Below are 15,637 nucleotides of genomic sequence, written 5' to 3' on the forward strand. Positions count from 1 at the left end.
TATATATATAGTCTAGTACACACACACATATAAAAAAAATAGTACATAGTATAGTCTATAATATTAAAAACACACCTGTATATTTAATAAAACAGCATAGATCTACAAGACAACAAGGGTGAAAAGAGATAGCTGACAGCATTTCTCATGGATTTAAAAAATATTCTAAACTAACAGCAACTGGGTCAAGGAATGGTGGGAGTACAAGCTGCTGAAAAGACAAATGAATGCAATTATTAATGTTTATATAGCACCTACATAACATGGTGACAAGCCTATTGGAAATGCAAAGGCAGTTAGATGAGGCCCCTAGCCAGAGGGGTTTACAATCTAAAGTTAGACCAATGACAAAATGACAGGATGACTGACATGAAGGGGCTGAACAGGACAATGACAAATACAAGAAGGGGACACAGTCATCAGTGTGTGTTATAAATGGAGGCCAAGAGAATTTGACAGCTTCATGGATTGCAAGAAGTAAAACCCAACTGAAATTCTGTGCTCTCGTTACCTTTCGTCAATTCTTACTCTCTCCAATATGTCACCAGAGCATTTAGCTTACCTGTAATGGCAGGATACTTCATGAAAATTCAGGCTATCCCTAGCTCTAGAATGCAGGATCGTTGTATCCTGCGATACTGTTCGATGGGACTTTATTTCGGCAATCTCATTTTCCATTCATAAGCAGTTTCTCTCAAGTACCAGCAGCCCATAAGCAGACAGTGAGAAACAACTGCATTATAGATTCTGTTCCAGGTGTTATAGTTAAAAAAGTTATCACTGGATGCTCTTGCTATCGGCATTAAAAAAAAAAAAGAAAAGAAAAGAAAAGAAAAAGCAAATGACCCCCAAAGCTGCCTCTCCATCCTGCAGCTACATATCTACTAAAACCTTTCAGGTCTATTCTCATCATAACGCGCGTGAGAAATGTGCACTCATATATCTCCTGAATACCAGGAGCAGAATATGCCCTTTTAGCACTGATGAATGGATTTCTCTCGCAAAGTCTAATGTGGGAACTCTTAAACAACAAGTTTACAGCCTAACCAGAAATACTGTATGCAAAGGTTATTTTTTAACTCCTTTGTTAAACTATTCCATCCTGCTTAGCTGCAAGAGTATGCAATAACTCACAGCTGATGTGCTATTTTTGACCTAGAAACACTGGCAGCTGTTAAGGGAATCACTGTTTTTTGGAAAGTATCAAAGGATTTTTAGCACATAAACCAAATTTATGAACAGCTATTGCCCCCGAGAATAGAATTGTTTATGTTTTAGTATCGCAGCTGTCACTGGTGCACAGTTACTTTGTCCTGTATTAATCCCCTGAAAAGGTTGACACATCTTTACTCCAGTCACTGAAATATTTTATAAGTGACAGACTTCATCTGGCAGTGAATATGTATAATAATTTCTCTCTGTAAGAAGCACGCTGTGCTGACACTAATCTGTTTCTGTTGTCGTCTCCCTTTATTATCAATGTCTGCATTGTTTTTTCAGCAGCACAAAGGAACACAAATATGAAGCTTCTAATTGAAAAAGCTAAGTAATCAAAAAGCCAATTAATCATACAGATGAGCTCTGACACTTAGTGATGCAACAGACAGAAGCCGCTTACTAGTAAGTGAAGTATCTTTAAAATGTGCGTATTTGATGCAAGAATGATCTTAGAATTTAATCAGCATTCTTCACCGCAGAGGATAATGACGGCACATTCCTTCAGACAGACATTATTTTGCCACCCTCCTCTTGCACACACTTCTGCTGAAGTCAACATGAGTTCAGAAACAATAAGCTACCTACTACAGTGCTCTACTACTATTATTCCTCCCGCCCCCATTAAGCCCTGCCTCCATAAGTCCTCCACGCTCTAAGATGCTGAACCTTCATTACTAGCTCTGTTTCCTGTGGAAAAGGCCTCTTTCCATTTCTTGTTATTCAAAATTGCATTTCTACCACTGCGCTCAAAAAACCCCCCAAAACAATATTGTTATTTATTACAAACGATCCAAGATGAAACTATTTTGGGAGTGTCATGGCACATAGTGCTGTGAACAGTGATGAAATTTCAAATGCAACTGCCCCGGCCAGCCCAGGGCTTAGAAAGTGAGAGGACCAAAGAGATCTCACTTGGGGATAGTGTGCAAGGCATCTGTCCTGACTTCCCCGCTTTATGCCGGAGTATAAACCATAGAGAGTAGCCATATTCCAAACCTGGCTTCTTTCCATCAAGGCGGTCTCTGAAATATGAAACTGAGATGGCAAAACTACATCCTGGGTATAGCTATTGGAAAACTTTGATGAAGTTCTGACTCCAGGACAAGTGACTCCAGCCCTCCTCTAACTATACCAGAACCCTAGTACTACAAACCCCAAACTCTGCAGAAATTCAGGACCAGATTTTGGAAACAAGACTCAGCTCATTTTCAGGACTTACAGAACATCCACTTCATTGTAAACTACAGACCTCAGAGCAGTAAAACAGATATGACCATCTTGTCAAAGCGGTCCTTAGTAGATCCGGAATATAGAAACAAAGAAGTCAGACTGAAACCATGGCTGTCAACTGACCACGGTCCAACTTCCACAGTCTGGAAGCCACAGCAGTTAAGACTACTACTGCTCTCCCACTACCAAATTTCCTGAACCCTGAGGCTCTGTATTTCCCACATATAATGTGCACCTAATTTTTCCCAACTAATTTAGGGGAGAGAAGGATGTGCACATTTATGTGAGAAAATATGATATCCATAAAATGTTTTCTTGGTTACAAACAACGCATCTCTAACATTTCAAATTGGGCTTGAGTGATCTGAACCACTACCGTACATCTCAGTGTGGTCTAAAACTCAGTTAGAGCAAAAATTTACTAGTGCTTTCTAACTATGTGACAAATAACTCTGAACGTGAAACTTATTCTTTCCCCGAGCACCTTGATGGTAGGTGTGTGAGAGTCGCAAAGGTGTTTGAGGCCGCGATGGAGACAGAAATTAAACATGGTAATTGTCCTTTTATTTGTTATCTACATATTGTTGAGTAATGTCAAATTAAATAAAACCTGTTCAGTTGCAGTGGCTCATACATGCCCTTCATTGCTGGAAAAGTAACCTTTTGTGAAGAGAAACAGCGTGTGCATAAATATTGCTAAACTGACATTTCATCAGTCACAACAATATTAGTCATTCAGGACTCAAAAAGTGATTCTCAAAGTCAAGTCCTATCTTTCCAGTCTCAGTCTTCACTTCGTCTTCCCAAACAGGAAGAGAAATAAAAACAAATTATTCTCAGGCTTTAACTTTATCAAGCTTATGAAAACCTCTTTTGATATTTAAGCTTACCCAAAAACCATGAAGTCAGTAGCAGAAATTAACAGCAAAACTCATTAAACAAGAAAAAGAGTCTCACCCTCTCTTCCAGTCGAGCCAGCTGCTCTTTGTAGTAGGCATCATGCTTCTTCAGTTCTCTGTCTTTCTCTTCCAGCTGCTTGGCCTAAAAAAAGAAATGTAAAGATAAAACTGGATCAAGAAATGCAGCACTTGCAAAGCAAAAAGTCTACTATAAATTGTACTAGTATAGTATACAGAGATTGAAGACTGCAGCCTATTAGTTTTTTGCCAAAACAGTATATTAATAAGATGATTGCTGCATTGAAAGCATAAAAAGCTCATCTATTGTACTTTTTTTTTTGCTCAACAGCTGTGCCATAGTCTGTCCAAATGTATCTGGAAATGTCACAAGCATCGAACCCAAGTATACCACGCTGAAATTAAGCCTTCATTGAAAGATTAACTTCAGGATCACTATTGCATTTAAGACAACTTACTATTAATTCTGAATGAAAATGATGCTTAGCCAGAACTGTTGTTCACTAAAACCCCAGGAATAAAACAGTGGTGGACACACAAAGGCCAATACCTGTGTGTGATTCCAAAAATTTCTTTAAGCAAACAGTTGTGCACGTAAGTCCAATTAAAAAAAGCATGTATACACGTGCTTAACTTTAAACACCCAAATTACTGTGTTGACTTTAATGAAAGCACCAAGGTGGGCGGATGCCTTGGTGGATTGGACCTTAAGGCACAGTACACTACTTCTTCTATTGTCCTTTTAACTACTAGTTAACTCAGGAAACTACCACCATGGCTAGAGTGATAATTAAATAATTTGGAAAGCTTTCACTGTGGTAGGTACTGTTAGCTGCGTGAGCCGTTTCCTTTTTTTCCCCCCCACCACTGGACTTCTGCCCTTGTACAACAAGATGTCAGTGCTTTTGGAAGTGTTTGGACTTTTAGCACGGGCAAGTAAAGAGGTCTTTTAGTGCTTTTTGCTTTTAGTATTGCATGTAGCATTAATGGAAATCACCAAGGACAGCTGAAAATAAATTACACATGTGGACTGCACATAAATATCATGTATGAGATATAAGAAGTCCTTCAGAGGGGAATGTTTGTCAAGGGATTGGTAATAGGATGCAGAGCACTTCACCTCTAAGATACTCGTGCAAATTCATCCCAGGCTGATGATAATCAAAGAGCCATTACCCACTGATGGCTGCTCAGTGGCCTCCCGAAAACGAGTCACTGATCTCTACCAAGTCCCTTTCAGCAAAGCCCTAACATCACAACACCCACCACAAAGAGCACCCGTGTTAGAAGTATCAGCTGGGAGGACAAAGAGATGTGAAAATCATCCCTAGAGGTGTACTGTCCAAGTCACATTGCTGGATCAGCCTGAGGGACCTTAGAAAAGCCACTCCCCTCTAGAGTACTCATTTTATAGAACTAGATCGTAAATTCTCCTTGTCAAGACCTGGAAGCTTTTTGCAGGTTCAGCAGGTGTGTTCACATGAGACGCTACATCACCATCGCAGTGAGCTACCGCGCCGTAGCTCATTCCTACGGTGATGTAGTGTCGCTGGGCATGAGCCACGACACCGACGCTACTGTGTACTTGGAAGTACTAAATGACTGCGCAGCCCGCTGCATGTGTAGACACACTCAGCATGCATCAGGTTTTAACACAAATCATCTTTCAACGCAAAATGTGCACATTGCTTCCCTTGTTTCATAAAGACTGCCATTTACTAGGTCGGACCATAAGTCCACCTTGCCCAGTATCCTACGTCACAGTGGCAGAATGTGGCTGAAAGGGAGAGGGAACAGGATCTGAGCAGGGTTTTTCCCCCTGTTCCTCTCCCATGTGCCACCGCCAACATTTAATGTTCAGAAAGTTCCAATTCAGAGGCCGTGCCCCTCACTCCTGTACTCAAGAGTTACTGATGCCCCTTTCCTCCAAGAATTTGTCCAATCCCTTTTTGAATCTGGTTACACTGTCAGCTTCTACAACATTTTGTGGCAATGAGTTCCACACTTTAATTACACAGTGTGTGAAAACGAGCTTCCTTTTGTCCGTTTTAAACTTACCACCTTCCCAGTTTCATTTTATAACTCTCATTTTGGTATTGTGACACACAACAAATAATAAATCCTTATTTACTTTCACTTCACCATTTAGTATTTGGGGACACTTCTGTCTCCCTTCTAGCATCTCTTTTCTAAACTGAATAAGCCTAGCTCCTTTAGTCTCTCCTCGTATAGAAGTCCCTCCATACCGCTAATCATCCTTGGTGCCCTTCTCTAGTTCTCTTCTACCTTTTTGAGGTGTAAGGACCAAACCTGGGCACAATATTCAAGATTCAATATTCAGCATGGCATGGATTTATAAAGAGACATAATGATATTTGTTGCTTTTACTATTCCATTCTTAATAATTATCAACTTTTTTTTGCTCCTTACTTCAGTACATACCTTTTTTTCTATCTCCTGAAGCATGTAAAGTTAAAAACAAGTCGATTAATAAATGTATTATTTGAAGGGAGGATGTAAAGCATATTAAATAGTATTTGGGAACCTAGAACATATAGAAACAATGGGGAAATGTTTATGCAGCTTCACCAAAGTCTCTTCACGCAGGCTGAGAAGATTTTCTCCTTTTCTCCTACTCTAACCACAATCATCCTAATAAAAGGTAAGTTATTCGATTTATAGCTGAACTGGTAAATTTTGAACAGCTGCTTGTGTAGTCTAAGAATCACTTCAATTGGTAATGCACGTTATTACACTTAAGGTAAAAAGGAATCTGGCGTACCACAAAAAACTACTATGTTCACTTAATTTAAAATATACTTCCTACTCATAGATGTAAGAGAGTCCCAACATGCTGCAAGAATCATCCAAAATGAAATATTTGCCATTTTTTGTCAGATACCTATCAATAATCACCCATATACATTTACATTTCAATAATCTAACGTGTGGGAGGAACACTGAACAAGAACCTTTCAGTAAGGGAGCAATTAAGTAATTTTAGTATCAGCACAACAGACACTAAAACCTTTGAATTTTACCAGTTTAATATAAAAATCCTTTCACCTTTCAGATGCTTAATGCATCTTAGTTCCCCGTGTGCATCTTCATTCCATGTGTTAAAATACCCACAAAGATCCATGAAATATGTGCAAACTACTTTGTTCAAGTACAGTCAAATAGCTGAGTAACAAAGAAAATGTAATAGATATTCCATTATGACAATTCCAAAGGCTCACAGTAATTTAATAAGTTTTAGTTGTCAGCAACCAAGACTACATCACTTCTTCCTGCTGATGACACAAAGCCGGGCAATGAAACTGACTTTGAAAAGTCAATAGAGTGTAAAAAATGTGCCAAAGTGTCATAATATAATTCACCTTCCACATTTCCAAAGATTCACAACTCAAGGAACTTTGAGACAGAGTAGGACACAAAAGGTCAACTCTGCATAAAAATGACTGGGGAGACCACCAGGTACCTAATTGCAAACTCATTCTCTTCTCCTAGTTCAACGAATCAATTAAAAATCAATTCCCTCTACCCCACTGAAAGAAAACAATAGTAGCACATTAACTGACAGGCTGCTTTAGAAAGGAAACACAATTGATAGAACAAGGGATGTTACCAACTTACACACCATGGATGTTACCAGCTTATATACCAACATCCCACACCAGGACGGCATCCAAGCCTACCTTACATATATCTACAAGAGTAAGATGACAATTCAGAGTACAGATCTCAAGACATTACTGAACTTATACACTTCATCCTTACACCCAACTTCACCTTCAATAACCAGCACTTCCTCCAGACCATGGGCACAGCTCTGGGCACCAAAATGACTCCCCAGTATGCCAACTTTTATATGGGCCACCTGGAAGAAGAATTCCTCAAGATCTGCACCATAAAACCCACGCTATTAATATATATAAATGACATCTCCATCATTTGGACTGAAAAACCTGCAATCTCTGATGGATTTCCATCACAAATTCAATAATCATCACCCCTCCACCAGACTCTCTCTTGAATACTCCAGCACTAACATTTCCTTTTTACACATGACGATCACTATCCAGAATGGTAAAATACAAACCAACACATACAAGAAACCAACGGACCAATGTACTTATCTGCACAGAACCAACAATCACCCTAAACACACCAAGAAAGCTGTAACATACAGCCAAGTGCTCTGATACTACCAACTGTGCACTGAGAACACCCGCAATCGTCACCTTGCAAATCTCAAAAAAGGCTTTCACCCAACAAGGACACTTCTCCAGAGACATAGACTGCACTTTTGAAAGAGCCACCCAGATACTACGTGAAGAACTGCTGCAGTACAAAAAGAAAATCCCCATGAATTGCACACTATTAATTATGACATACCATCCTTCCCTGGAACCTATACAGAAAATCCTCAAACAATTGTAACCCATACTAGAAGACAACACAATTCTTGAAGAGATCTTCCTAGAACCACCCATCCTAGCCTTTAAACAAGCACCAAACCTTGCTAGTCTCATCACCAAAAGCAAACGTCCTGTGGTCCAAAGCACAGTGAATGCATCCAGACCATGCCAGGACAAGAAATGGAAAACCTGCCAATATATCTACACCACCCCCACAATTACTACACCCCACAACAGAACCATCACCATTCCTGGATCTTACAGATGCACCTCCATAAATGTAATACATCTCATCCAGTGCACCAAATGCCCCGATGAAAAATATGTAGGAGAAACCAAACAATTGCATACCAGAATGAACACGCACTGAAAATCTATCAAAAACAAGAATACTCAATTACCTGTGGGTGCACAATTCTCACAACACAACCATTCTCTCTCCAATCTCTCAATTCTAATCCTCAAAGGGAATTTACAAAACACCTTTCACAGATGAGCATATGAACTTCACTTCATAAATATACTGGATACAAAAAATCATGGACTCAATATAGACATTGGATTTACGGCACATTATAAACTGCCTGCCATCGAATAACCCCAGGTAACCTCTTAATGTTTTACCAGCTACATTCAATCAGCAGGTCTGCTTTTCCACCTTTCCCTGCCCCAACCCACCTGTCTCACACCTATTGTCTCCGATGGCCTCTGATCCTCACCACTATGCATTTGCATTTTCGCAGACCTGCACAGAACACAAAACACCAGCAGACTCTCCCTGTGCCTGTAGAAGGGTGTTGGTGCCCAAAAGCTTGTGAAGAACAATTTTTCCAACTATTTAGTTGGTCTAATTAAAGATATCGCATTTACTCAAAGAACCTTGTCTGCCATTGACAGAACAAGAAATCTACAGAGGGCTTTCAAAACTTTAAGCAGCAGACTGAAACCCTATCTGTTTCACATGAAAAGCAGGCCATGGTAAAAGGCAACATGATTAAAACACAGTAATATTTAACATGGTTTAGTCTTGTCCATAAAGCATGCTCAGATCAGGAACCATGTGTTCCTAACCTGTACAACAACCTTGCAATGCTGTAACATGGTTACTTATCTATGATGCAAAAGCAAATATCTTATTCATATCAAGAGATTACCACATTTTCTTGCATACAACACATTCTTTTCCTCAAAAACCAGTGGCTGGAAATTTCCATGTGCATTATACACAAGAGTTACAGTAAGAAGAGTTACAAATACTCGTGAAAGTCTCAAGTAAACAAGCCTTAAATACTGCAGAGAAGATGAAACTGGATGGAGACAACGAGTGAAAGCCTATAATCAAAGATGGCCAGAAAAAAAATGACCATTTTTCTGAAGATGGTTTAAAATATGTTTCCCGCTAGAAAATGTATGATGTGGTTCTCCACAACAGTATCAACTACCTGGAAATGTTCTTCACAAAAAACACAGCACCGTAGACAGAATGAAATCTGAACAGAAAGAAAATTATTTTGTGAGTGAGAACTTCTATTCAACACAGAACCCATAATATTCTGTAACAAGAAATGCAAAGAGCAAAAATGCTAGTTGACATTGAGCTAACCAGGAAGAAAACATAATTACAAAAAACCAAAAAACTCCAGAAGTGCTAATTTTGAGGCGGAAAAATAATATGCTTCAGCTACAAAGAATTACTGTTATGGAGGAGAACTTCAGCGTGTCATATTTTACAGTGGAGTATCTGCATGCTTGATCAATTAGGATACTGAGGGTATGGCTTGTAGATGCAATACTCTCCAACTATATGGGCCAATGGCAAAAGGAAGTAAGGATGTAACAGATCAAGGAATCTATGGAACAGGTGAAACGAGTGTCAAACATTTGCATCTACGGAGCAACTCTGAATGCAGCTGGTTGTAGAACTAAAATTCTTCTTCTCCTGGGCAGACATGGAGCCTACTAATCTGGATATAGAAGGTGTGTTTTTGTTATGCATCCATACATGCTCATACATTAATTTTAGACTCTAATAATTATTAATTATTATTATTAACAATTAAAGCTACAATCATTTTGCCCTTTGTACTCAAATCTCAACACTTGCAGCCCAGTACTCTTAGCACGTGTAATAGTTAGTCCCTCGCTCGGGCGCTTTGTATTTCCATATCAGCTTTGTCATCTTTCTCCTGGATTCCCAATCCAAAACATCTACTAATAAAAGTCAATCTGCTGGTCATTCTGGAGGAATTATGTCTGTTTTTCTACACAGAAGTATTTTAACTTGGTGATGCACCCATAGAAAACCAATAACCAAGTCTATGATTCCAGAGAAACCGTACTCACTGCTACTGAGAAGAAATGCTGCCTTTTGGTTGATACCTGCCAACATATTGTATTTCCTCAAATACAATATGACCCAGGACATAAGACGACCCCCCCCAACAATTAAGCTCTGTATATGCAAAATTTATAAATTTGTTGTAATTTCCCAGATACAGAATCAAAGTATTGGAGGGTCGTCTTGAATCTCACTCCCCACTGCTACAGCAGGGAAAGCAGCACCTGCCCCCTTGCCCTCCGTCCCATCCACTTCTCCCCCCTGAATCCTTCCTGTCACCCACCCCCCAGTCTCTGCCTCTTCTTCCCTGTGCTCCCTGAAGTTTATGCCTCTTTGCCTGCCTCCTCCCCCTTACTGCCAGATGCTCCTTGGGCTGCTTCATCCAGGCATACAGCACGTGGAAGATCACCCCATGCATGGCCATGCAGCAATGTTAGTGCTGCTGATTGGCTGGGCAGGGAAAGGTGCTCCATGCCTGGGAAGGACAATATTCCAAGTCAGAGCTGAGCTGTAAGTGGGGTCAGTGGTGGGGCCTCCAGTAAGGGGGATAAAGGGGATAGAAAGGAATGGGGGTGGGGGGCTGAAGGGAGGCAGGAGCCTGCTGTGGGACTGACACTTGCCTAGACCCAGGTTCAGGGCCAGAGTCAGAGCTACAGCAGTCCCCTGCTCCCCTCTCTGCTTCATATGAGAATGTAAGATTGGGGAAAAAACCTCATCTTATATTTGAGTAAATACAATATTAGGGATCAAAAACTGCATGTTACCAGAGAACCAAATCCAGGGTGTCCTTCGTGGACTCAGGTTATTATCCAAAAAAATTGTTTTTAATGTTTTTCCCCAAGCTGAGAACCAGCAAGAACTACAGATGTAAAATCTGTACTATGCCATTGACACTGTGACTACCTTGTGCCATTAGTAGCTATTCTGATACTCTTAGTCCACTGAAGCATATAAAACCTCTCCGGGAACGAGCAGTCTTCATATAAACACAATGTTTGGTTTCCTGCACAGTGAAAGGAACTGGGGGATCTGCCAGGCCCTAAATGATTCAGTTGAAAGCATCTACCACATGGACAATGAGATTATATTTGTAGAATAGTGCAAAGCAAGCAAAAATTAAGAGGAAAATAATAGAAGTCACAGCAACATTTATATAGCAGACCACATAAACATGCCATTAAGAGAGAATTCACTGCTGAAATATAAACTTGCAAGGTAATATTATATTTATGGGGTTGCAGAACATGATCTCAGTGAATATCAATTAGCCGTAACAAAATAATTAACAGTAGCCATGTATTCAATTAGCTGAATGTTGCACTTTAGTTGTAAATGAGAAATTATACTAGGTTCATTGCTTCTTTACAAAGTAGCTCTAATAAACAAAGCATTTGCTTAGGTGCTACTTGGAAAACAGCTTTGGAAGGTCACCTCTGAAAGGCGGCCTAAACTTCCACTTATTCTGTGACAGTCACAGGCATCACTAGTACTCAGACTAAATTTAAATGCCCAGCTACATTTCACCTGCCAACGTGGCAATTGGATTCACACAGTTTTGATGTCGAGGAAGTGAGATATCTTCAGAAAGAACGTCACCTCCTCCACGATGCATGAGATGCTGAAGACCACGTGCTTCAGCTGAAAACCAGCAACTGTTTTTCTACTTAGGGAGATACTTTTTTGTCAAGATACTTTTGCCAAGCCCTTCCCATGCCACCACCAAAAAATGCAGCCGTCTTCAGGGTTGCGGGCTGGCAGCCAAGTGAACAGTCCAGGAGAAGCACAAGAAAAGAGGGGTGAATAAGTTCATAACTTTCAGACCATTGTGCAGGGTTGAGCTGCTTATTGCTGTTCTTCTGCTATATAGAGTTTAGTCAATATACCATGATAATTTAATTTAACTTCATAGGATATACTGAAAGGAAGATTTCAAAATTAATACTGGATATACTCTGCAACCCCAAACTTACCACAGACCCTTAGGTTAAGGAACTCATCTCTGAATTCACTGACACCCACTGAGTTTATGGGAGAATGCTACTGAGGTCTAAGTATTTTTCTGTTGGCAAAGAACAGACTGCTTCAAAATAATGAGTTCATTCTTTCAATGACCTCGACAAAGCATCGTCATCAACTTGGAGAGCTTAAAGACATTCTCACATGCTTTCCAAGCAACTTCCACAAGGTTCCTATTTTTTTTCCAAAGATACAGGAATGGATAAGAGGACAAATAAAGGACAGACTTGGCTAAATGGTTTCCAAAGTTGAGAGTCTGATGAGACATCAGATCCAGTGTTTAAAATGGTAGTAAGAACTGTTTGTCAGATCGACTTGACAAGATGAGAAGAATGTCGCTCAATGAAATGCTAACTACAGAAATGAGGGTTTTTTGTGACAATGAATAAAAAGGAAAGGTCACAGAGGTATCTACTGGCCTTTAGGGAGGCCAGTGTCCAAAGAGAAAGTTAATATAATGATGGGTAAAAGACAGCAGCTGCTGGGATGTTGGTCTTCTGCAGTTCTGGAAGCACGAAGACCTGAGGGCAATGCCTGGGTCATGCAAGTTTCATGCGAGTGAAAAAATGTAAAATGCTTTAAAAAATATTGGTCTTTCATGATGAGATCATATGGGAGAAGGATTGTAACTAAAACCTTCTCCACACAGGAAAATCCATGCTTAAACCAGGGTGTGAATTACACCACACAAATTACTTTGAATTAATTCCATTGTGCTTTGTGTCTATACTAGTGGTCTTCACCCCCTTTAGACTCAAGGTACCACTTGGAAAATGCCAGCTCTTATTTTTTCACTTGTTTTTTATTACATAAAAATCACAGGGCAAAAAAGACTCAAAAAGACCACAACAGGTCAGAGAGTTTTTAACACTGTGGATTCCTATTTGAACTCTCTGAATTCATCTTACAAACCACGTTTGCACACCTAACATCATTAACATTGAGTGACACTCCACAGCACCCTCAATAGGATCTCACATCACCATGGTTGAGAATCACTGGTCTATATAACGCAAGGCAGCGTACCAGGCAGAGGTGCTCCAAGTATACCCGCAGGACGTATCAAACGGGAAGCAGCTTACTCCACTTTCCATGTGGAGTCCATTACTCTGCAGAGACGCTCTCAGCATGTTCTACAACATGGTGCGTTTTTACACATGTATGCGCAGCAGCACTGGGTGCTTTGACAAGTGCACTGTGTTACAACGCATGAAGTTGTATAAGCAGCAAATGCACGTCAGCATGCAGAAAATGGCAGCAGTCCGCTTTTGAACTAAAACAGATTGAAGGTGAACAATGCAAGTACCCAATGAATGCGAACTGTGAACATCTTCTGCCAGAAACTTCCCCTCCATAGTCTCCAAAATCATTTTCTTCTGTAGGTATAACTACTCAGGGTATCCATCACCCCACTACTAAAATTAATAGACATTATTTACAATAAATCCTTGTTAATTTGCCCTTATGAAGGTGGAGAATCATTGTGAATTAGTAGAACAACAATAACTATAAATCAAACAATGTATTCTGACATCAGTAATTTAGACTACATTTCATAATTATTACCAAGTGTGCTATAGCATATTTTGCAAAACTAATGAAATCTTGGGAGCATGAGCTACTACTATATGGGCTTCACTTCAGTGTGGAAAAAAACCACATATTTTGTATGTGAATTAAGCAACATTTGTGGATTAGCAAAGAGCCCGTTCTATAAAGAAACTGCAGGGGAAAATGTACTATTGGTTATATGCATCAAAGTTTTTGCTAATTCATGCCCTTACTGGTAAAAAAATCTATAGCAGGCATCTGTCTGTCTTGCAAGACAAAAGAGTTATGCTGAGCGAGACATCAGCTCACTGGATATAATCCTTGCTTGATAGATGATAAAGCAAAGCTGGAATGATCTCTCCAGGGTGTAAAAGCCTGGGCAGTGTATATGGAGACACTGAGCTGCCCACACACCAGTGTGCCCCTCTCGGCCTTGCTGGTTTAATCCAAAGGAAAGGCAAGTACCAGTATGTTTGAAACCAGCTTGGCCACAGGTGGTGCCAGAGCAAAGGAGATCGTCCATATGTCCGGGCTCCGCTCCTGGACTGCTTGCCAACCAAGGTTAAAGAGCTTGGTCTACTATATCATGGAGTGGAATTCAGTTCCACGACCTTTTGGTGGCATTTCCTCTGCCAGAGGTAAGACTAATACCTCCCTCTAAAGTGTTCTTCTACACAAAGCCATTCATACCCTAGAGGTTGCCAGGTTATTAAACTACCGCTCAGCACTCTGCAGCACTTAATTAAAACACAGGGCTAAAGTCCTCTCCAGAACAAAAGAAGGGAAAGAATCATAGCCTTGTCATAATCATACTGATGTAAAACAAGGGCTATCAATAATAAAGACAAGGTACATTTATCACCAAAAAGGACTAGTTAAACTACGTTAACTTACTGGTTTATGAAATTTATGGTCAATGCCTTCTAGATATGCTATCATCCTGACATACAAATGCACGACATATGAATGACTACCTTTACCATTAAGTAATATGGGAAAAACTGTCGGCAGTGGCCTGCATAGCTAGCTTAAGCTACAACAGATTCCTAAATGTATGTATCCCACTAAATGCACACACATATAACTTGGGGGTAAAAGAAAGCAGCAGCTTATTGGTGGCGTTTTCTGGTTCATTTGTTTGTTGGGGGGGGGGTTGGGGGTTTTTTGGTTTGTTTTTTATTATGAACACATGACCTTCTATTTAACCAATGGGTTTCAAAGGAGTTCAGCCATTACTAAAGAGTACCTGCTGCAATCTAATAACTTCCGGAAGATTTTGCTAAGAGCTGTTGTTATAGCTTTTGTCTATCCTCACATTAAAGTAGAGCTGAAAAAAAGGAAATGCTCCAGAAGTGCAAAACAGGACATCTTTAAATAAAACCTGAATGAACATGTCTTATTCCATCTTTAACTCATCCCACTGCTAGAGTCAGAGTGGGTTCAAAGCGCCCCACCGCCATTTTTCAGCACAGAGACACTGATGATACACATGATGTTTGAATGCTTTTAATTAGCATGGCTCATTAATTAAAGCACCCCGCCTCCTCCCCCCACCCCCTACCAAATCTCCTGGAGCATGTCTATAAATGCCCTATCTTCCTACGAAGAGAGCTGGGGAGCATTTGACGGATGACATTCCCTATCCAGTTACCAATAAAGTGTCCACACCACAACTGTGACCATGTTCATTTGCTTCTTTAAACAAGGTGCTTGACGACTTAAAGGGGACATGGAGAGTGAACCATTCTCTTGCCATTCTTACAGACCAGCATAGAAGCACATTTCTACCGCCCGTGCTATTGCTGTTCAAGGAATAAAAGGAAGATTTTAACCTTCAAGACTGTCAGTCTGGTACTCCTTACTCTTAGAGCAGTAATCAAATAGAACGGCACATTTCATCAATACTCATGTTCCATTGGGGGGGGGGGGGGAAAAAATGGCCCTTT

At 40.2% G+C, this 15,637-nt stretch overlaps 1 protein-coding gene across 6 annotated transcripts in view; it reads right to left on the reverse strand.

The window, feature by feature from the left end:
* Positions 1-15,637, reverse strand: part of CHCHD3 (coiled-coil-helix-coiled-coil-helix domain containing 3) — a 270,801-nt gene that overhangs the window by 94,110 nt on the left and 161,054 nt on the right. For 3 of the 6 annotated variants that reach the window (XM_019509624.1, XM_019509623.1, XM_019509621.1), the window contains exons 5-6: positions 5,808-5,822; positions 3,406-3,489 (exon numbers count right to left, since the gene is read on the reverse strand). In XM_019509624.1, the coding sequence (XP_019365169.1) occupies positions 3,406-3,489; positions 5,808-5,822 (99 nt within the window). The remainder of the gene's footprint in view (positions 1-3,405; positions 3,490-5,807; positions 5,823-15,637) is intronic. The other 3 variants (XM_019509627.1, XM_019509626.1, XM_019509625.1) reach the window with 1 other exon arrangement.

The sequence above is a fragment of the Gavialis gangeticus genome, unplaced genomic scaffold, assembly GCF_001723915.1.
Source record: "Gavialis gangeticus isolate Ggan-Ray unplaced genomic scaffold, GavGan_comp1, whole genome shotgun sequence".
Classification (NCBI taxonomy): Eukaryota; Metazoa; Chordata; order Crocodylia; family Gavialidae; genus Gavialis; species Gavialis gangeticus.